Raw genomic sequence first — 24,094 nt, forward strand, 5'->3', positions numbered from 1 at the left:
CAATTGAAACAACACACTCAAGAAATTATCTAACAAACTACTCCTAAGAATGTGGTTAAATACAAGGCCAACTCTACGGAAAAAAGCAAGCCAACACAGAGCACTTATCTAAAACTAAATCTAAGTCTAAAACTATATAGATTACATATATATAAACTATCCTAACAAGAAAGTCAAGAAAAATGTTTTTAAAACTTGCAAATAGATGAATCTATCGAATAAAATTGGTCCGAACTATATGGAACACCGAGATCTGTGCCACGGCAAACTAGATCTGAGGTAATTCCAGCAGTGCATCATGGGATAAGGGGCTTAGTCTCGAACTACTGGCAAATCTTGAGCTTTGCTATTGGCCATGTCGGAGCCGAGGATTGGCTCCAAACCCATCAGTGAGAATAAACGGCAAGACTTAACAACTTCACATCTAAAGTTAATATAATAACAAGAATAATGCCGACAGACCTTGTCATCATTACAGTTTTACAAACAATCATTTGGAATATGCCGAAACCACCTTTAAAAATTGTAGAAGATATTCAACTGCCCCATTTAATACATACTCTGCTGGAAGACACCATGTTTTGGGAAAGATGTTATATTCCTTGGGAAAGAGCTTCAACAAGCGGTTCATGTTTCGAGCCAACAAGTCCTTCCTGCAGATCTCACTCATCCCAGGAAAGTGGTTAATTTTCTAAAGAAGAACAGGTCACATTTAGGGAGAGCAGTAGTGTCAGTCTCAGTAATTAAAGAGCTTCTACTGCACCATAATTCATAAAAGACAAAATAAGCAGGTAGTCTTTACAACATCATGCATGCATAACTGTATGTGCAAAACATCACAGAAACCTGAAGTTCTAAGAAAGTTCACATTTTAAATAAAGAAGTTGCACTAACAAAAGCAATCTATGCTAATAACAAACTGTTCTAAAATGGAGTAAACACACTATGAGAAAAATACACAGCAGTGCACATCAATCTGTACAACATTGAGAGCTAACCCATATGACATGCAGAACTAGGAGGAAAGAAAGTAGGAGTCTGTCATGCAGCAATGATCCTGTTATTCCAATACCTACTGTCACGATAAGTATACTCACATTACTTGCTATATTCATCACAAGAAGCACTGCTACAGGCATCATACTAAAGAAGAATACAAACAACTGCACACCATCAGATTTGAGGAGGTGTACAGTCCATGAAATTCTCTATAGATCAGCCAGAGCAGATCTTGCTCTGTCACTAAACTGGACATCCAATCTATATTTCTTAGAAAAGTTATTAAAAAGAAGTTATGTACCTACCATAACGTTCCATATTAGTTGTCCTTCATCTCGCCTTCCTTCTTGCTGGATGGGTTCGGAGACGATCCTCAGCTCTGACTCAACCACTTACTTTAGCTTGAGAGCTCTTTACTGGTTCAAGGCTACCCCTTATCCCAGAATGCCCAATGCCATCTACCCAGATCTCATTTGAGATAGCTCACACTAGACATAATTATAGAAGATAATCCATTAATAAACCTGGAGATACAGTTAATTGTCATGGTTTGGTTGAGAAGCAACTAATAACAAAACAAATCAACCAGTAAAACCATTGAGAAACTCCTCTCAATCCTCGAGGAAGGGGAAAGGAGGGAGGGATGCAAGAAGGAAGGCGAGATGAAGGACAACTAACATGGAACGTTATGGTGGGTACATAACTTCTTTATGTTAAGTTGTCCAATCTCGCCTTATTCTTGTTGGATGGGACAGTGTCCCTAGCACCTCAATCCTGGGTGGCTCATTGGAACAGACTCTTCAGAACCGTGGAACCAAAGGAAGCTCTGACCCGGGAGACCACATCTACTTTGTAATGAGAAATAAATGTATGAGGATCTGCCCAAGTAGCTGCTGCAAAAACTGAACCAATGGGCAATCTAGATTGAAATGCTACCGAAGTAGCTACTGACCTGGCCGAATGACCTTTGGGTTTTGTTGGAAGATCTTTTTGTTGCAAGTGGTAGGTATGGACTATGGTGTCCGATAACCATTTTGACAATGTTACTTTAAAAACTGGAAGGCCTTGTTTGTTGTTAGCAAATGAAAGGAATAACTGATCTGATTTTCTCATTTATTTCATTCTATGGAGATAGAAACTCAGTTGTCTCTGCACATCCAATTGGTGTAATCTGCATTCTGCCTTGTTGGAATGATTAAGGAAAAAGACAGGAAGTTCAATGGATTGATTCAAATTGTGGTCTGAACAAACTTTAGGTAGAAAGGATGGGTTAGTTCTCAGTGAAACCCTGTCTTTGTGAAAAGCTAGGTATGGAGGGCGAACACATAGTGCATGAAGTTCTGAAACACGTCTGGCAGAAGTAATAGCAACTAAGAAAAGGGTTTTCCAAGAGAGAAATTTCAAGGAACGTGATGCTGCTGGTTCAAAGGGTGGTAGTATCAAGGAGGCAAGAACCAAACTGAGATCCCAAGGTGGAAGTGGCTCTTTCACTGGGGATCTAAGTAGAGATGTACCTCTCATGAAGATCTTACAGAGTTTGTGAGACATTATGCTAGAGTTTGAAACTCTGACATGAAAATTTGAAATGGCAGCTAGTTGTACTCTGATGGTAGCAGCCGCTGCACCAGAATGAAACAGTTCTGCTAGGAAGTCCAAAATCACGTGTACAGGAGCAGTAAAAGGATCTAAATTCCTAGATTCTGCCCAGTAAGAGAATCTTTTCCATTTGCTAGCATAGACTTTCCTTGTATTTGTCTTATGGGAGGAAACAATAATATCACTCACTGCTGGGGAAATATTGGGAAGCCTGGCTAGGACTGGAAGTGGAATAACCAAGCTGTGAGCTTGAGAGATTGGAGGGATTGGTGTAGCCCGCCTGATTGATGAATCAAGAGGTCCGGTACTGGGTAAAGAATCCAAGGCTGGGCTAGAAGGTGGGGGTGAAGGAACGGAAACCAAATCTGTCAAGGCCAATAGGGGGCAATGAGGATCATTTTGCAACCCAACTATTTTGCTTTCTGAATGACTTTTGGAATTATGGGGAAGGGGGGAAATGCATAAAGAAGTCCCTGAGGCCAATCATGGACTAGAGCGTCCTTGGGTGTCTGACCTGGAGGAGGAACAAGAGAGAAGTAGCTGCTGCATTTGTTGTTGAGGGGAGAGGCAAAGAGATCGCAGCAAGGCTGGCCCCATTTGTGGAAAATAAGATCCAAAATTTCCTGTTTCAGAGACCACTCATGAGGCATGAGGATAGCCCTGCTGAGCCTGTCCGCTATTACGTCGGATGTCCCAGGATATGCATTGCTATCAGAAAACGTTGGGAGGAAATCGCCCATTGCCACAGTCTGAGGGCCTCTCGGCACAAGGGGTAAGACCTGGTTCCTCCCTGTTTGTTGATGTACCAAACCACTGACATATTATCCATCTGTACTGCAATAGTCTCGGCAGGGAGAGAGTCTTGAAGAGCTTGCAATGCCAGGAACACGGCTCTCATCTCCAGGACGTTGATGTGCAAGTGGTACTCGTGAGGTTGCGAACTGCCTTGGACTGTCTTCCCTAGATAATGCCCCCCACACCACCCTATCCTGGAAGCATCCGTGGTCACTGTGGTGACCGGATGGGGTTCCATGAAAGGTATGCCCTGAGGAGACCATCCACCAGGAAAGGTGTCTTTTGCAAGATTCCATAATTAATATCATGTGTGACATGGATAATTCCTGGAAGGACCATTGTGTGAAAAGAAGCCACTGAAGGATTCTCATGTGAAAGCGTGCTAAGGGGACTAGAAGAATGGCTGCTGCCCTGGACCCTAGAACTTGAAGAACATATTTGACTTGAATTCTTTTGCTACTCAGGAGAAGTGACACCTGTTTTCAAATAATGGAAACTCTTTCCTGAGGCAATTTTACAATCATTTTTCTTGTGTTTAGCAGCAACACACCAAACAGCCAGTACTTTTCCAACTCTCCTTTAATGTAAACGACCTGGTACCTCGGCAATTCGCCTTCAAGGATCACAGCTAATTGCTACGCAGTAGCAGTTTTTATAGTAAATGTTCTAGAATCCTAACCCTGACCATTCTTTTCGTTTGTCCTATATACCAGATGTTATCACAGCTACAAGTAAGAGCATAAACAGCTCCAATAGATTTACAGGTAAAGTAATGCCTGGGGGTATGGTTAATATTATTAATAGACCTGATATTAACTATTCTATCACAGAGACTACAAGAACCACATCTAAATGTTCCCCACACTAGTGGTATAGGAGATTTTCTTATATAAACAATTGTTATTTAATATCTCCTTTAAATTTTTTCCTTTTTTAAATGAAAAAGTAATATGATAAGGAAAAAACTCACCTATCCCTTCATCCTCACTGACCAAGTACCAAAACCTCTTAATTAAAGAGACAAATTTTTCAGAAAAAGCTGTGTACTTGGTCACAAAGAATATATCCTCCACATCTCTCTCTTTTTCTTTAAAGGATCAGGAACATCCAATTTTAGCTTTGTGGGGTATTTATTCTTATTCATGACTTTATTCATACCATCTGCCAACTGCTTTGTGAAGTAATCTAGTATTTATTCTACATAAGTCTATTATAATAAATTTATAATATAATATATTTAAAAAAATGTATATTTATTAAGATACATATTGACTTAAAGGAAATTGATACAAGGTCACTTTAAAAAGTATATATGTTTCTCCTTTTTTGGAATTTATTAGTAAATTGATTAATTGATTGTTTGATCATTTACTATAAAAACTGCTACTGCGTAGCAATTAGCTGTGATCCTTGAAGGCGAATTGCCGAGGTAACAGGTCGTTTACATTAAAGGAGAGTTGGAAAAGTACTGGCTGTTTGGTGTGTTGCTGCTGTTTTGTTTTTTCACATTGCTGTGTTTTTTCTTTCTTGTGTTTAGCTCTGCTCCTATGTATGTAATAGATTGACAGGGCAACAAGGCAGATTTTTTGAAGTTTATTGTGATGCCTAGTTGAGCACAGGATGTGATGGTGTAATCTAGTGCCTCTATAAGTTGTTGCCTGGTGGTAGCAGTGAGGTGCCAGTCATCCAGGTAAGGAAACACCTGGACTCCTTGACGTCTCAGGTGAGCCGTGGCATCTGCCATGCATTTGGTGAACACCCTGGGGGCTGTGGTGAGACCAAAGGTCAGAGCTCTGAATTGGTAATGACTGGCCCCTAGCCAGAAGCGTAGAAATCTCCTGGACCGTCTGTCCATTTTTATATGATAGTACGCATCCTGAAGATCAATGGAGCACATCCAATTGTCCTGACCTAGAAAGGGGAGAATGGACAGCAGTGTTACCATCCGGAACTTTTCTTTTTGTACAGATTTGTGTAACCTGTTGAGATCCAGAATTGATCTCCAGTCCCCTGTCTTTTTGGGCACTAAAAAGAATCTTGAGTAAGTTCCAGATCCTACTTGGTCTGCAGGGACTTCCTGGATGGCTCTTTTTTCTAGCAGTCTTAAAAGTTCTGTGACTGCCTGATCCCTTAGATTGGGTGGAACATCTGGGATGGATTTTTTTGAAACAAAAGGGGGTTGAGGAAAGGGAATCTTGTAACCTCCGGATATAATGGCTAGTACCCATTTGTCTTTTGTAATATTTTGCCAGGTGGTTGGGTACAATGAAAGCCTTCCCCCGACTGCCTCCAGAGTTGAGCAGTCGGGCATCCCTTCAGGGATGTTGATAGGGTTTGGAAGAGAACGTATCTCTGTCACCCTGATTTTGCAGACTCCCTCTGCCACGAGGGCAGCGTCTGCCATTGTTATTATTTCCCCCTCTGCCCCTGGGGGAAAATTCACCAACGTGCATCAGGCAAGGGTCCCTGGGATTTTCGAAACCACATTGTTTTCCACCCTTCTGACCTTTTGGGTATGGTCTGGTAGGAGTGGAAAAACAGACTCCAACATTAGAGAGCGTCTTGCCTTCCTGCTGGCACCTGGCAAGCATGTCTTTCACCTGAGGCCCAAAGAGAGAGGAGCCATCAAAAGGGGTATTGGTGAAGGACGCTCTGAAATGTTCCGCAAACTGACACAGCCGCAGCCAAGAATGTCTCCTACGAGCTACTCCTGTTCCTGCAGCTCTACTTGCTCCATCGGCTGCGTATGAAATAAGCCTCATGGAGGAGTTGACTATTGAATTAAGAGTCACAAGCTGGGTAGCTACCTTGGCTGAAGCTCCCTTAGCTGTGGGATCTTGTAGGGTATCTCCAAGCTCTTTTAGGAGATCCCTCTGAAGCCTAGTAAAATGGGAAAGATAGTTCAGGGACCTAAGGGAGAAGGTCGCTGATGAAAACATTCGCTTCCCATATCTGTCCATCATACGAGAGTCTTTATTCAGTGGATGGACAGATGAGGAGGTTTCAGCTAACTCTCTCTTTGTGGCTGCTGCTACCACCATGGCATCACCTGGGACACCTTTAGTTAAGAATTGTTTGTCTTAGGGAGCTGTGATGAATTTATTGGGTCTCCTCAGGACAGGTTCCATGGAATCTGGAGCTGAACAAGCCCTTCAATACACTACAGACATGAGTGGATCAAAAGGCGGAGACACCCAGGAGGTGGAAGGTCAGAAACCAAATGCGTCCAGGTATACAGACTTGTCCTCGGAGGGGGCTAAGGAAGTCCAGCTATGCCTCTGCCTGAGAATCTCAAGGATGTCCGAAAAGGAAACATCTTCACAGGGGGACTTTGGGGACCCCTCCGATTCATCCAGGTCTGTATCTGAGGTGACAGACTCAGGGGAGTCTTGGTGCTTCCTCTTGCACTTTTTCTTCCAGAAAGCCTGCTCAGAATGCTCTGGGGAGGTTTTGGAAGAAGAAGGTTCACCCAATGGGGTGTCCTGGGGCATAGGTTCCCTATTCTTTGGGGCTGGAGTAGGAGCAGAGGTTGTCACAGGCACCGAGTGGGAAGGAGTCGATGGAACCAATAGTGGAGCTGTCTGTGGGGACAGCACTCTCCGCATGACCTCGAAGGCATCATGTTCTCAACACAAGGAAGACTCCAGCTCTGAAGATACAGGAATACCACCCTGAGCTGAGGGCGACTGCTCCGAGGCTGATGTGGGAGCTGAACTCAACTGAGCCGACGCCCCAAAAGGGAGAGCGGGGTCGGACAAGTGTCCAATGCCACTTCCCCCCTCAGAGCCAACAAGAGAGCTTTGGTGCCCAGATACCGCGATGGGAGGAAGAATCGAGGTAATCAGAGCAAACGTTGGAGCCGATGAGGATGCTGTCATCAAAGCTGAAGGAACCACTATCGGAGCGTCCATGGACTCCGGCTCCGAACTAAGCATAGTCGGAGGAGGAATTGAAACTGAAGCAGGTGGAGCCAAAGCCTGTTGAGGTGGGCTCGAAAGCATTTTAGCAAGGGCCTGTGACTTAAGCAACCTACTGACCACACTCTCCACATCCTGATCCGATAACCTCGAAGATCGAGAAGAGTGGGAAGATGAGCGATGACTGGACTTACTTTGAAGTAATGGTGATTGTGGCACCAAGCGAATCAGCTCCAAAGAAGGAGACCTAGCTCTTTTATGGCTCCGAGATGGCTCCGAAGTAACAGTTGGAGCTGACAGAGGGGTAGTCTTGTCGGTGCCAGCCGGCACCGACACACTTGGTTTGTCAAGCTCACAAGTCGGTTCCGAACATGGAGCCGACGGCTTGACTGGTTTCAAAGGTTTCACTGGCTGAGATGCTTTAGCCGGAGAATCCTGTTTTAATAATCCATGGAGGATAAGCTTGTTATTCCACTCCTGCAGAACCCTTGGACTAAAGGCATGACAAATAGCACAATAGTCCTGCAGGTGCAGAGCCCCCAAGCAGTAAACACAACTAGTGTGTCCATCTGTCAGAAACATCTTCTGACAGCATGAGTCACACTTTTTAAAAACAGAGGTTTTAACTTCCTTAGACATTTTAGTAAAAGTCAAACTACAACAGAAAAACTAAAAATTAATAAAGACCTTAAAGGAGAGCCTCTAACTTAAACAGCTGTCCTTAAGGGGGGGGAGGGGAAGAACTCTCTAAGTTAAACAAGTTCAGGAAATAACAGAAGGCCTAGCGACTAAGGGGCGAAGGCCAACACAGCACAAAAGTGAAGCACAAGGATGAGATAAGGGAGTTTACAGTAAAAGAAACTTACAAACTACTACCAAAGAAAAATTATATCAATTTTTAAGCACAATATTTGAGTTTAAAAGAGACAAAAAATTATACTATGCCTGAACCAGTACTGATTGCAACCTCGCAGCTAAATCGGCAAAAGAGATCTGGGTAGCTGGCGCTGGGCATTCTGGGATAAGGGGTAGCCTCGAGCCAGTAAAGAGCTCTCGAGCTATAGTAAGTGGCCGAGTCAGAGCTGAAGATTGGCTCCGAACCCATCCAGCAAGAACAAAGGCGAGACTGGACAACTTAACATCTATTATTCAAACTTCAGCCTTGCAAATACTTTGAGCAGACATATTTGTAAAGAAAATAAGCTGTGGTAGTTATAGATCTAGTGGTCTTGACTGTCATATTCAGTGAGTTATATTTGTCATTGCAGCATGTAATAAAACTGGCCAGCCATTTGTAAAGTTGCTGGTTAGTAACAGGATGACCCACTTTTCCTTTCTCCAATGACCCTCCTTTCTCCAATGATAGAAAAACCTGATCAATTTGTTTCAAAGATTTATAGGTTCATATGTAAGTATTATGCTAGCTGCACTTGATGGTCATTTTAACCCTAGACAATTTCCCTTTGTATGCTTAAATTAACCTGTCCCATCTGGTTAGTGAGTGGTCATGCCTATCTCACAGTCAATAACTTTTAGTTATGTACTTACCATAACTTTAGATGTTTGGGATCCATCTCGCCTACATTCTGTACTGATGGGCTCGGAGCCGATCATCGGCTCCGACTCGGCACGCTATGCTATAGAGCAAAGCCTCTTATTGGCTGAGCTATTCTCTATCCCAGGATGCACCACCACTAATCCCCCAGATCTTGTTTGTCCGCATTCATGCACACACACATAACTGTTTATATAACATTGCCAGATGTTTCAAGATGAAACAATAGAATTCGGACCGTCCGATCTCTTCTGATCTCCAAGGCAGGGGGAAGGAGGGTGGGTTATTAGGAATGTAGGCGAGATGGATCCCAAACATCTAAAGTTATGGTAAGTACATAACTAAAAGATGTTATGTGATCCTATCTCGCCTACATTCTGTACTGATGGGACAGCGTCCCTAGCACCTAATTCCTAGGTGGCTCACTGGAAAACACTCCTAAGCACTGTGGAACCAAATGAAGCTCGCCCCCGAGATGCCACATCCAATTTGTAGTGGGAAATGAAGGTGTGCGGGGAAGACCACATAGCCGCAGCACAAATGTCACTAATGGCAAGCTTAGAATGGAATGCTATTGAAGTAGCCATAGCTCTTGTAGAGTGAGCTTTGACTGAGGTTGTAAGCTCTTTATTAGAAGAGGAATAAGCCTGACTAATACAGTCCCTGATCCATTTGGCAATAGTGACCTTTGTGACGGCTTTGCCCAATTTATTATCCGAAAAGGACACAAACAATTGATCTGTTTTCCTTGTTTGTTGGGTCCTGTCTAAATAAAAATGCAATTGCCTGTGAACATCCAATGTGTGGAAGATGTATTCCGCTTTGTTTGAGTACTTTGGAAAGAAAACTGGAAGTTCTAATGACTGTTGCAGGCAAAAACTGGAACAAACTTTAGGGACAAAGGATGGATTAGGCCTGAGGGATACTCTATCTTTGTGAAAAACCAGGTACGGTGGTTTTACAGATAGAGCTTGAAGCTCTGAAACCCTTCTGGCAGAAGTAATCGCGACCAGAAAGGCAGTTTTCCAAGAAAGAAATTTCAAATCACATGTTGCTGCCGGTCCAAAGGGGGAGGAGGTTAAGGCACGTAATACCACATCGAGATCCCACGGAGGAGCAGGATGAGAAATCGGAGGTCGTAAAAGCACGGCACCTTTCATGAAGGTTTTACACAATCTGTTGCTCATTAAAGGTGGGTTTATAGATTCATAAAAATTGGAAATAGCTGCCAATTGGACCTTGATGGTAGAGACTGAAGAACCTTGATTGAATAGGGAAGTTAGAAATTTCAGGACTTCCGATACCGGAATAGTGATGGGATCCAGACCCCGGAGTTGAGCCCAAATAGCAAATCTCTTCCATTTGCTAGTATACAATTTCTTAGTGGCAGACTTGTGGGCCGATGATAAGATATGTATGACTTCCGGGTCTTAAGTATGATTCCTGACTATAGTCGGAAGAGGAGGAGCCAAGCTGTTAACTTCAAAGTGTGAAGGGACTGATGGAGTTGTCCCGACTGATGAATTAATAGGTCTGGGATCTGATCCAGGAACCATGGACCGTCCAGTGCATATTTCCGAAGATAGGGGAACCATACCTGACGAGGCCAGTAAGGGGCAACTAAAATCATTTTGCTCCCCAAGTGAGACGCCTTTTGGATCACTCTGGGAAGAAGGAACTGGGGGGAAGGCGTATAGCAAGCCGGTGGGCCAAGGATGGGCTAACGCGTCCATAGGACTCTCCCCTGGAGCTGGAGTGAGAGAGAAGAACTTTCTGCACTTCGCGTTCAGCGGGGTTGCGAAGAGGTCGCAACAAGGAGTTCCCCATCTGCTGAAGATCTGAGTTGTCACTGCATCGTTCAGAGACCACTCGTGAGGAGAGAGAATAGTTCTGCTTAGTCTGTCGGCTATCACGTTGGACTTGCCAGGGATATGAGTCGCTACCAGAAAATGTCTGGTCGCCACTGCCCATTCCCAAACTCTCATGGCCTCTCTGCAAAGGGGGTAGGATCTGGTCCCTCCCTGCTTGTTCAGATACCAGACTACTGACATGTTGTCGGAGTGAATGGCAATTACGCCCTGAGGGAGGTAATCGTGGAGGGCTTGTAGAGACAGAAACACCGCCCTCATTTCTAAAATGTTGATATGAAGGAGACTCTCTTCTGAATGCCATTTGCCTTGGACTGACCTGCCCAGGTAATGCCCCCCCCACCCCATCTGGGAGGCGTCCGTCGTCAAAGTGGCCACAGGAGGAGGTGGAACAAAGGGTCGCCCCTGATCCAGATTGAGGGCACCAGCCACCAGCGAAGGTCCCGTTTGCAAGTTTCCGTGATCCGTATGAGGTGACTGAGAGGGAGATCCTGAAAGGACCACTGTGTCGATAGGAGCCACTGGAGAATTCTCATATGCAATCTTGCTAAGGGGACTAGGAGAACAGTGGCTGACATAGAACCTAATAGCTGCAGGACCATCCTGGCTGGAGCTTTGGATCTGAGAAGCAAGGCTCGGACTTGAGCCTGTATAGTCTGTATCCTTTCTGTAGGAAGATAGACCCACATTTGGTTTGAGTCTATCTCTACTCCGATGAACCTTATGCGCTGAGATGGCAGCAACACAGACTTTGGCCAATTGAATGTAATTCCAAGGGAAGTGCCTAGTGATATGGTGGCTTGTAGGTTCTGCAATAGTAGACGCCTGGAGGTGGCAGTTAGGAGCCAGTCGTCCAGATACGGAAACACCTGGAATCCTAGACTCCTCAGGTGAGCAGTCACGACTGCCAAACATTTGGTGAACACCCTGGGGGCTGTGGTGAGACCAAAGGGCAGTGCGCAAAACTGAAAATGACTGTCTCCCAGGCTGAAGCGCAAATGTCTCCTGGACACCTGATCTATCAGGATGTGATAATAGGCGTCCTTGAGATCTATGGAGCACATCCAAACACCTTTCTCCAGCAGTGGGAGAATGGATTGTAAGGTGACCATTCGGAACTTGGACTTTTTGACTGATCGATTTAGGATGCTGAGATCCAAAATGGGCCTCAAGTCCCCGGTCTTTTTTGGCACTAAAAAGAACCTTGAGTAAGTCCCTAATCCGATCTGGTCTGCGGGGACCGGTTGGATGACTCCTTTTTGAAGCAGCTTTGAGATTTCTAATGCTGCGATTTCCCGTTGACTGGGTGGCGGGTCCGGGATTTTCTTGGACGGCGGTGGGGGGTGTGAAAAAGGAATGTTGTAACCTCCGGCGATGATTCGAAGCACCCATCGGTCCTGAGTGATACCTTCCCAGGCTTTTAGGTGCCTCGAAAAATGACCCCCGACTGGCTCCGGAGCTGCACAGTCAGGCAATCCTTCAGGGATTGTGGAAAGCTGAAGAGCCACGAAAGGACTCGCGGTTTCCAGTGTTGCGGGGGCCTCTGCCGCCTCTGGGACGGCGTCTTCCAGAAAAATTTCCCCCTCCTCTGCCTCTAGAAGGGGGATCGTCCTGCTGCGAGGGATAAGACTTCTGGGATTTACGGAACCACATTTTCCCTCCTCTTTTAGCCTTGGGGTAAGGCTGAAAGGGAGTGGAAAATCGTGCACCTACGGCAGTCAGAGTCTTACCTTCTTGCTCGCAGCGGGTCAATGTGTCCTTTACCTTGGGTCCAAACAAAGAGGACCCATCAAAGGGAGCGTCAGCAAAGGAAGACTTAAAGGCTTCCGCAAAATGACACAGGCGGAGCCAGGCTTGCCTCCGTAGAGCAACACCCATACCCGCCGCTCTACTCGCCCCCTCGGCTGCATATGAAATGAGCCTCATGGACGAGTTTGATATCGATGACAGTGTAGCCAACTGAGAGCCAACTGTCTGGGCCAGCTGCTCAGGTAGGTTACCCAAGAGGGTATCTGAAAGCTCCTTGATCAGATCCCTCTGAAATCTAGTGAAGTGCGTTAAATAGTTCAGGGACCTTAAGGTAAAGGCCGCTGAACTGAGGGTGCGCTTCCTGTACCGATCCATGCTCCTAGACTCCTTATTAGGAGGATGGACGGACGTCGAAGCCTCTGCTACATCTTGTTGGGTAGCAGATGACACCACCAAGGCATCTACAGCCACACCTTTGGTCAAAAACTCCTTCTCTGGGGGTGCTAATAAGAACTTATTTGGGCGAGCAGGCACCGGTTCCACAGAGTCTGGATGTTCCCACGCCCTTCGACAGATCAAATCTAGGAGCTCGTCGAAGGGTGGAGACATCCAGGAGGCGGAGGGCTGAGCCCCGAAGGCCTTGAGGAACACCGACTCATCAGCGGAAGGGGGTTTGGAATGCCAGCCGCCTTGTTGTTTGAGGGCTTCCGAGATGTCTGCAAAGGAGACATCATCTGAGGACGACTTAGGGGACCCCTCCGCATCATCAAGATCGGTGTCCGACGTGAGAGACTCATCGGGGGAGTCGACGTGCTTCCTCTTGCACAGTCTTTTCCTTGGGGGTTCCTCCGAAGAAGCTTCAGAGGGACCTCCAGGAGGGGGGAACCCCCACTGGGGGTGACCTCAGGCCCTGGGGCTCCGCTGTCTAGGGACAGGGGGACTACCAAAGACCCAGTCTCCATATGTAGGGAAGGTTCTGGTGAGACCGTGGAGGTAGCCAAAGAAGATTTGGCCAAAGCACTCCTCATGGCCCTGAAGGCCGGACCGCCAGAGTCCTGGGAAGGTCCAACCCCCATGGCCACAACAGTAGACGGTACCCCCACAGCCGATGCACCGAGAGGAAGGCTCGGAACCGAAAACATCGGTCCCGAAGCGTCCCCCCCAGGGCCGACAGAGGAGGTCCGTGAACCGAACTCCGACTCGAGAGCCGGGGTTGGAGTAAGGGTCGGGGCCGACCCGAAAACCTCCATCGGCTCCACCAGCACCGGCTCCAATGGTGCAGAGGCTGTTGGAGGAGGAACCAGAACTACAGGGTGGGCCATCGGCTTCGAAGCCGAATGGGCTGGAGCCGAAACTAATTTCTGGAATACAGGAGACTGAAACAGTCTTAGGAGCACCCTGTCGATGTCCGAATCCGACATCTTGGAAGATAGGGAGGAAAGCGACCGGGTCCGAACCGACTTCTCCATCGGCTCCGAAGGACTGGGGGACCGGCTCCGAATAGACTCGACCAGTATCGGTGCCGAGGGAGATTCCAAAACAATTTCCCTCGGTGCCGAGGAGAGCTTCGGTGCCGAAGGGGAAGAGTCTGAGCTGGCAACCCTCATCGGCTCCAAAATTAGTGGAGCCAATGAAGGTGACCCGCCTCTCGAAGCCCCAGCCATCGGCTCCGAAACCAGAGGAGTCGAGACTGGAGGCATCGAGGCAGACCGTTCCGCCCTCGGCTCCGAAGTCCGTGGAGCCGATGGAGAAGCCTGCCTAGATTTCTTAGTGGTCAGTTCCGACGGGCTGGTCGGAGCCGATGCTTTCTTTTTCTTAGCTGGAGAGGAAGAGGAAGATAAGGCCTCCTCGAAGGAGGGTTTGATAAGTCCTTTCAAGATTAATTTATTCTTCCTCTCTTGGAGGACCCTAGAGGAAAAAGCGTGACACACGTTGCAAGACTCCTGTAGGTGTTTGGCGCCTAAACAGTACACGCACGAGGAGTGATCATCGGTGATGGACATTTTATAATTGCACCTCGTGCACTTCTTGAATCCTGAGGGTCTATGCTCTTTAGACATTGTAGAATACTCAGTATATCAGAGGAAAAAAACACAGAGTATATCAATTTAGTAAAGGATTTAAACAACACTAAGAAAAACCTTCTTTTTTTTTTTTTTTTTTTTAAACTAGCTCAAAACAAGCACAAATACAATACATGAAAGAAATAAAGAGGGCCAAGAACCCTCTAACTTAAACAGGTACTTGACCTCTCCACAAAAAAAGAAAATTCACTAAGGAAAAAGGGGAAGGTCCCTCTAACTTAAACGGAAACCTTTCCCTGTTCAATCACACAAATTTACCACAAAAAAGTATTCAAAACACACTTATACACAACGATAGCTGTTAAAACAGCGTTTGGGTAAAGATTAAGGAATTTTCTGACAGAAAAACTTTCAGAAAAAAGCACTTAGCTCAGCCAAGTTCGAGACCACGTCCTTGCTTGTAAGCGGCAAACGAGATCTGGGGGATTAGTGGTGGTGCATCCTGGGATAGAGAATAGCTCAGCCAATAAGAGGCTTCGCTCTATAGCATAGCGTGCCGAGTCGGAGCCGAGGATCAGCTCCGAGCCCATCAGTACAGAATGTAGGCGAGATAGGATCACATAACATCTATATATTAGCTCAAATGAGAATAACTGGGGTCATGTCATAAATAATTTGAGGAGACCCATGCATGGGATAAAGATTTTAGGAGCTGCTTCTGTCCATTAATAGTATGGGGGACAGTCTTGGGGTAAATTCTGTTTCCCATCCACAGATCCAACTTGCTCTTGAATAAGGTCAGGGATGGGAAGTCTATTCCAGAGCAGTGGTATCATCTGTAAGATATACCTGTCCATCCAAACCATTCTGTTAATTTTGCAGAAGAGGTTTATATCCATAGATGGAGTATTTCTGATGCCACTTGACTTGCTGATGTGCAGTAAATTAATCAGTACTAGGTTGGAGGATGTCTTGTATGCCAGACTCAGGTCACCTTTTAGCATTGTGTAGGATACTGAGTACAGTGACAGGGCTTTGAGTCAGTCCACGTAAGACATGTTATTTAGGCCTTGATAAGGTATCGCTGTGGGTGTTCCACTTATTGCATGTGTCTGAACAGACAGGCTGCATTATATTCACTGACTGGCATAACAAGGGCTGAGTAAAGGGGGACAATGACATCCGCAGATCTACACACAATCCCTTTGTTTATGTTATTTTTTTTCTGTTTATTTTGTTCTTTCAGTTTAATATCCAAAATGCCTGAAAACATCCAAGCAAAAGTCTTTTCACTTTGGTCTCTTAGAAAAGAAAAAAAGGAAGCTGGACATTTGGTTTCAGAGAAGTGTCAGATACTGACTTAGGTATGAAGACTAGAGTCATTCCAGAAGACTTTGCATGACTGTACAGTTTGAGGCTCGCAGTTCAGAAATCCTTCTAGCAGAAATGACTACTGATATGAATATTGTCTTCCAAGAAAAGGACTTAAGATTTGTTGAGGAGACATGCTTCAATGAAGACAATGTCAACCTTTTCACCATGAATTTGAGATCTCAAGCAAGGGAGACAGAATGCTTTGGAGGCTTTAATGAAGGCTCCTCTTTATCAGCTGTCTGATTGCAGTGCATATGTTTACAATGGGAATAACCTGCAAATGAACAGAATGGCTGAGAAATGCAATTTTATGGTACAGTAGGCCAGCATGCATTAGAAAAACAGGTAAGCTACCTAAAGGCAACAGGAAAAGAACTAATGGTTGCGCCAAAGCAATATTGTTGACATTATGCAGAATATTTCTAATATTTCTATCTTTCAGCTAAATTAAGATTTTCTAATAGGTTTCTTGGCTTTTTCTATTAGAAAAGAAATCACTTCTTTGGAGAAAAGGTGATTATTAGAGAGTGGTCTCGGATCTTCCACAGTATTAAATTGACAGATTTAATATCCGGATGTAATACTCTGCTGTCTTGTGGGGATAAACAATGGCTTTGAAGAGGAAGAATTAGGAGGTGAAATACAACCATGTTGTAAGGAAAGCAAACTAGGGTTCTCCTGTCCACAGGCAAGAGAGATGCGTTATGTACTTATCATAACAATAATACTATGTTGTCTGATTTTTTGACCAGTTCAACTATTACTCTGACCCTGGAACTGATTCTGAAATTCTTCGGTTCCAGGGCTCTTGAGTCCTCCCTATCCATAATTCCATGAACTTCACATCAGTACCTCAGATCGAGTTTGCCTCCCTTTAGATATTATATCCATATCCAGACCAATACAAGAGTATCAATCATATAAAGTAATTATAGGAAACAGGCAGTTAGAACTGCTAACAGACAGGGTATGCCAGAGTTGACCTGGTCATCAAAACAATATTTGTGAAAATTTGGAAAGGGGGCAGGTGGGAGGGAGGTTGAACTGGATGAAAATCTGACAGCATAGACCTATCAATATGCTAAGTACAGAACTTTTGCATCCAGTGTTAACCGCTTTCATCTGATTCAACCATAGGACAGATTTCCAAGCATATAGACCCAGGTGGTATCAAGGAAAGACATTCTTGAGGATGGTGGAACCAAAGGAGGAGCATAATCTAGACTGGTCATCAAGCTTATAATGAGCTACAAAGGTATGAACTATTGATCAAGCAGCTGTTGCACAGATATCATCAACAGGAAGTCTAATAGCAAAGGCTGCTGACATGGTCACTGCCCTTGTGGAATGAGCCTTAGGTTTACAAACCCTTTTAAATGTACACAAAGGAAATGCATTTGGCTAACCATCCAGACAGAGTAACTTTAGTCACTGCTTTGCACAGTCTAGGTTTTGAGAATGCCATGAATAACTGATCTGACTTCCTGAATAGTTTGGTCCTATGAAGTCAGAACCTAAGCTGATGATGAACGTCCAGTATATGTAACATGTATTCACCATGTTTTTTTTTTTTTTAATAAATCAGTCTGTGTACTAAACTGAGTGAATTCATCTGGCCTGGAACTTGTGGTGTGAGGTGTGATTTGTTCTACAGTGTGGTGCTTTATTTATGGCCAGTGAATCGTTTGTGAGACTGCCAAGACTGTTTAGAGAATTGGAAACGGATTCCAGTCAAAGAACCTTGGATATTTTTTTAGTTCCTCCCAGTCAAGAGAAGGGGAGGGTCAGGGTTCGTTAACCCATGGCAATGATGGTTTTGCTTCAAATCCAGAGTCTGCTACAAGTATAGACTCCAGGTGGGATGAGAACAGGCAAAAATGGTCAGTGAATCGATTCTCAACAGTGGGGAAGAGAAAAAGAAGTTATGTCTTACCAAAACGTTCCATCTGTGTTGTTGATCTTTGTTCAGTCATTACGCATAGGTATCGGTTCCGAGCTCGAAACCGAGCCAGCCATTTTCCAAGCTCGCGTTAGCTTCAAACTCTCAAGCTAAACTCTTACCCACAATCCCCTCTCCCTGTTACCTCAGATTGAGTTTGCAAGTCAAAGAAGGTAGAGGCTACCTCTGGTCAAATAACCTAAGAGAACCGGATGGTGAGATCCACTAGAAACCACAGGATTGGGAAGGAGGGAGGGTCATAAAGACTGAACGAGGATCAACAATACAGATGGAACATTATGGTAAGACATAACTTCTTTATCTGATATTGTTAATCCTCGTTCATTCCTTACGCATAGGACAGAGACCCAGCTACCTCTATTCCTGGGAGGCTCTCATGGAAGGACATTCCTGAGCACCATAGAACCGAAAGATGCTCTTCCCCTGGAGGCCAAATCCAATTTGTAATGATTGATGATGGTATGAGGCATAGCCCAAGTTGCAGCTGCACAGATGTCATGTAAAGAAGCTCTGGCATGGAAGGCAGCAGAAGTTGCCACCGACCTTGTTGAATGAGCTTTCATGGTAGTAGGCAACGAGATATTACATTGTGTATAAATAAAGGTCACACAGTCCTTCAACCATCTAGCTAATGTGACCTTAGCAACAGCAGATCCTAATCTAGGTCCAGAAAAGGCCAAAAATAACTGGTCAGATTTATGAAAGGGTTTAGTCCTGTTTAAGTAAAAATGGATTTGCCTGTGTATATCTAGGGTATGTAGGCAATACTCTCCTCTGTTTGAATGATTGGGAAAGAAAACTGGCAATTCAACGACTTGATTAATGGACATTTCAGAGATCTCTTTAGGCAGAAATTACGGATTAGTTCTCAGAGACACTCTATCTCTTTGAAAAATCAAGTATGGATTCTTGACACATAAGGCTTGAAGTTCAGAATTATGTCTGGCAGAAGTAATAGCGACTAAAAACCTGGCCTGGCAATTAAGGGAATTGGAGTAGCCAAGCCGTGAACTTCAGGCTGTTCAAGTTGGGATGAACCAGGTTCTGTGGGTGTGAGATCAACTCCGGGGTTGGATGGAGAATCCATGGTCATTCTAGAAAGTGAGGCCAAAGGAAGGGGAACCAAATCTGTCAAGGCCAATATGGTGGTATGAGGATCACCTTGCTCCTCAACTGACGGGCTTTCTTAAGCAACTGGGGAATGAGGGGAAAGGGTGGTAAATAAGACCCGAGGGCCAATCGTGGACTAGAGCGTCCCTGGGTGACTGTCCCGGAGGGGGAATCAGGGTGAAGTAGTTGCTGCATTTGTAGTTGGTCGGGGATGCAAAGAGGTCGCAGCAAGGATAGCCCCAGCGGTGGAAGATCTCCGCCGCTATCAAGGGATTCAGGGACCACTTGTGAGGTTGAAGAATGCACCTGCTGAGTCTGTCTGCTATCACGTTGGAACTCCCGGGAATATGCATTGCCAGAAGAAAACGGTTGGTAGCCATCGCCCATTGCCATATCCTCATGGCCTCTCACCAAAGGGGGTAAGATTTGATTCCACCTTGCTTGTTGATGTACAAGACCACCGCCATGTTGTCTGATTGAATCGCAATTGTCCCAGATGACAGCAGGGGATGGAATGCCTGCAACGCCAGAAGCACCGCCCTCAGCTCTAGAACATTTATATGCAGATGGTGCTTTATTTATGGCTAGTGAATCGTTTGTGAGACTGCCAAGACTGTTTAGAGAATTGGAAATGGATTCCAGTCAAAGAACCTTGGATATTATTTTTAGTTCCTCCCAGTCAAGAGAAGGGGAGGGTCAGGGTTCGTTAACCCATGGCAATGATGGTTTTGCTTCAAATCCAGAGTCTGCTACAAGTATATACTCCAGGTGGGATGAGAACAGGCAAAAATGGTCAGTGAATCGATTCTCAACAGTGGGGAAGAGAAAAAGAAGTTATGTCTTACCATAACGTTCCATCTGTATTGTTGATCTTCGTTCAGTCATTACGCATAGGTATCGGTTCCCAGCTCAGAACCGAGCCAGCCATTTTCCAAGCTCGCGTTAGCTTCAAACTCTCGAGCTAAACTCTTACCCACAATCCCCCTCTCCCTGTTACCTCAGATTGAGTTTGCAAGTCAAAGAAGGTAGAGGCTACGTCTGGTCAAATAACCTAAGAGAACCGGACGGTGAGATCCACTAGAAACCACAGGAGGGGGAAGGAGGGAGGGAGGGTCGTAAAGACTGAACGAGGATCAACAATACAGATGGAACATTATGGTAAGACATAACTTCTTTATCTGATATTGTTAATCCTCGTTCATTCCTTACGCATAGGACAGAGCCCCAGCTACCTCTATTCCTGGGAGGCTCTCATGGAAGGACATTCCTGAGCACCATAGAACCGAAAGATGCTCTTCCCCTGGAGGCCAAATCCAATTTGTAATGATTGATGATGGTATGAGACATAGCCCAAGTTACAGCTGCACAGATGTCATGTAAAGAAGCTCTGGCATGGAAGGCAGCAGAAGTTGCCACCGACCTTGTTGAATGAGCTTTCATGGTAGTAGGCAACGAGATATTACATTGTGTATAAATAAAGGTCACACAGTCCTTCAACCATCTAGCTAATGTGACCTTAGCAACAGCAGATCCTAATCTAGGTCCGGAAAAGGCCAAAAATAACTGGTCAGATTTATGAAAGGGTTTAGTCCTGTTTAAGTAAAAATGGATTTGCCTGTGTATATCTAGGGTATGTAGGCAATACTCTCCTCTGTTTGAATGATTGGGAAAGAAAACTGACAATTCAACGACTTGATTAATGGACATTTCAGAGATCACTTTAGGCAGAAATTACGGATTAGTTCTCAGAAACACTCTATCTCTATGAAAAATCAAGTATGGATTCTTGATACATAAGGCTTGAAGTTCAGAATTATGTCTGGCAGAAGTAATAGCGACTAAAAACAAGGCTTTCCATGACAAATACTTGAGGTCACAAGAAGAGGCTGGTTCAAAAGGTGACATTGTCAGAGCCTGTAGAACTAATGATAAATCCCATGGTTGAATAGGTTCTCTAAAAGGTGGCTTCAGATGATTCACACCTTTTATGAAGGTCTTGCACAATTTATGAGACATACGAGAGGAATCTTGGACACCCTCATGAAAATTAGAAATTGCAGCCAAATGAACTCTAATGGTAGAGGCCGATAGACCCGAATGAAACAGGTCGGCCAGATAGTCCAGTATTATCGACACTGGTGCTGAAAAGAGGTCTACTTGTTTATCTTTCAGCCAACAGGTAAATCTTTTCCACTTGCTCAGATAAGTAATTCTAGTGGAAAGACTTATGAGAAGCAATGAGAATATCACGTACTGGTAAAGAAAAATCATTCTGCCTGGCAATCAAGGGAATTGGAGTAGCCAAGCCGTGAACTTCAGGCTGTTCAAGTTGGGATGAATCAGGTCCTGTGGGTGTGAGATCAACTCCGGGGTTGGATGGAGAATCCATGGTCAATCTAGAAAGTGAGGCCAATGGAAGGCGAACCAAATTTGTCAAGGCCAATATGGTGGTATGAGGATCACCTTGCTCCTCAACTGACGAGCTTTCTTAAGCAACTGGGGAATGAGGGGAAAGGGTGGTAAATAAGACCCGAGGGCCAATCGTGGACTAGAGCGTCCCTGGGTGACTGTCCCGGAGGGGGAATCAGGGTGAAGTAGTTGCTGCATTTGTAGTTGGTCGGGGATGCAAAGAGGTCGCAGCAAGGATGGCCCCAGCGGTGGAAGATCTTCGCTGCTATCAAGGGATTCAGGGACCACTCGTGAGGTTGAAGAATGCACCTGCTGAGTCTGTCTGCTATCACGTTGGAACTCCCGGGAATGTGCGTTGCCAGAAGAAAACGGTTGGTAGCCATCGCCCATTGCCATATCCTCATGGCCTCTCAACAAAGGGGGTAAGATTTGATTCCACCTTGCTTGTTGATGTACCAGACCACTGCCATGTTGTCTGATTGAATCGCAATTGTCCCAGATGGCAGCAGGGGATGGAATGCCTGCAACGCCAGAAGCACCGCCCTCAGCTCTAGAACATTTATATGCAGATGGGCCTCCAGTTCGGACCAAGTGCCTTGGACTGTCTGTCCCTGACACAGCCCCCCCCCCCCCATCAGGGAGGCGTCCATGGTCACTGTGGCCTTGGGTTGCTGGGGGAAGAAGAGGCGAGACCATTGTGAGAGATTGTGTGTCATCCACCAATTTAAATCCTGTTTGCATATGTAGGTTACTCGAATCATGACTGAAAGAGGATGCTGAAAAGGATACCACTGGGTGAGCAGTAGCCACTGTAAAAGCCTCATGTGAAACCTGGCCAGGGGAACAATGGTGATGGAGGCTGCCATGGAACCCAACAGCTGTATAACCGAGTGAGCCATAGATTTTTCCTTTGAAAGGATTGGAATTAGTTATCGCTTTATCCTTAGAATTCTGTGCTCTGGAATAGCAGCTCTGCAGTTTTTTGTGTCCAAGATAACCCCTATGAATTCTGTTGACTGAGATGGGGTGAGATTGGATTTCTGCCAGTTTATGGTTATGCCTAGCCTTTGAGCAGCGAGGAGAGAGTATGCCAGGGCTTTTTCCAGTAGATGTCTGGTGGGGGCAGAAATGAGCCAGTCGTCTAGGTATGGAAACACCTGGAATCCTTGAAGTCGCAAGTAAGCTGTGACAACTGCAATGCACTTTGTGAACACTCTGGGGGCTGTAGAGAGTCCGAAGGGCAGTACACTGAACTGGTAGTGACTGGCTCCTGCAGAGAAGTGCAGAAATCTTCTTGATGGCCTGTCCACCTTTATGTGGTAGTACGCATCGTGAAGATCTATAGAGCACATCCAATCGGCTTTTTTCAAAAGCGGGAGGATAGTGTATTATGACCATCCGGAATTTTTGTACTCTCACAAACTTGTTCAATACACTGAGATCCAAAATTGGTCTCCAGTCCCCAGTTTTCTTTGGCACCAAAAATAGTCTTAAGTAGAATCCAGATCCTATCTGGTCTGGAGGGACTATTTGGATGACTCTCTTTCTTAGCAGCTTTTCTATCTCTAAAGCTGCTTCTTCCCTTTGACTGGGTGGAACGTTGGAAAGATTTTTTGAAGGGTCGGGACAAAGATCGAAGGGGATATGATAACCTCTGGTTATAATCTTTTGTAGCCAGGAATCGGTGGTGATGGTTCCCCAGGCAGAAGGGTACAAGGAGAAACGTCCCCCAACCACCTCCAGAGGAAAGGAGTTGGGCCGCTCTTCAGGAGCGCTGGTAGGATTGACAAGGGAAAGAATCCCTGGAACCCTAGTTATGCGGACCTCCTCTGCCTCGAAAGGTGCGTCTTACCTGTGAGTTTCCCCCTCTGCCTCTGGGGGAGAACTCGGCCTGTGTGTCAGGGAAAGGACCCTGAGATTTCTTGAACCATATCTTCCCACTCTTTTGGTTTCGGGAGAAAGCACGTTGAGGGGAAGAATAACGGACACATACGGCAGAAAGAGTCTTACCATCCTGTTCAGATCTGGCCAGTGTGCTCTTAACTTTGGGCCCAAACAACGAGGAGGCCTCAATGGGGGCACTAAGAAAAGAAGACTAAACGGGTTCCACAAAGTTGCACAAGTGCATCCAGGCGTGTCGTCTCAAGACCGCAGCTGAACCCGCTGCTCTAGCTGCTCCTTCTGATGTGTGAGATATCAGTCACATAGAGGAGTTAGATACAGATTCAATGGTGGCCAACTGAGAGGCCACTTTTGTCATGGACCTCATCAGACATGGCACCAGCCAAGGTTTCAGAGAGCTCAGAAACCAGATCCCTCTGAAGCCTGGTAAAATGTGCCATATAATTCAGGGACCTGATAGCAAAGGTTGCTGAAGCAAAGGTGAGCTTCCATATCCTGTCCAGGGCCTGGGACTATTTTTTAGGTGGATGGACAGTCTGTCTTTCTTCTTCTGCCAGATCCTTTTTTGTTGCAGCCGCCACCACCAAAGCATCCACTGGAAGACCTTTGGACCAATGGGGAAACCGAAGCAGGAGGGGAAAAGATCTTATCTGGCCTCCAGGGAATAGCTTCGACAGTATCAGGAGCCTTCCTAGCACGCTGCACGATAAGCTGGACAAGTTCATCGGCAGGTGGAGTAACCCAGGAGGTAGGGGGCTGGGCGCGAAAGGCCTGCAGGAACACAGATTCCTCAGAGGTCAGATTACAGGACTGCCAGTCACCTCTCTGTTTCAAGA

General features: G+C 45.5%; 1 protein-coding gene across 1 annotated transcript in view; it reads right to left on the reverse strand.

Moving 5' to 3' along the window:
* LOC122807215 (tubulin polyglutamylase TTLL13-like) overlaps nt 1-24,094 on the reverse strand; it is a 2,572,017-nt gene that overhangs the window by 1,401,037 nt on the left and 1,146,886 nt on the right. Inside the window, exon 5 of the mRNA XM_044078283.1 lies at nt 561-691. Coding sequence (XP_043934218.1) covers nt 561-691 — 131 coding nt within the window. The remainder of the gene's footprint in view (nt 1-560; nt 692-24,094) is intronic.

This window comes from Protopterus annectens, chromosome 7.part0, assembly GCF_019279795.1.
Source record: "Protopterus annectens isolate FY-2018-M chromosome 7.part0, PAN1.0, whole genome shotgun sequence".
In the NCBI taxonomy this organism is placed as follows: Eukaryota; Metazoa; Chordata; order Ceratodontiformes; family Protopteridae; genus Protopterus; species Protopterus annectens.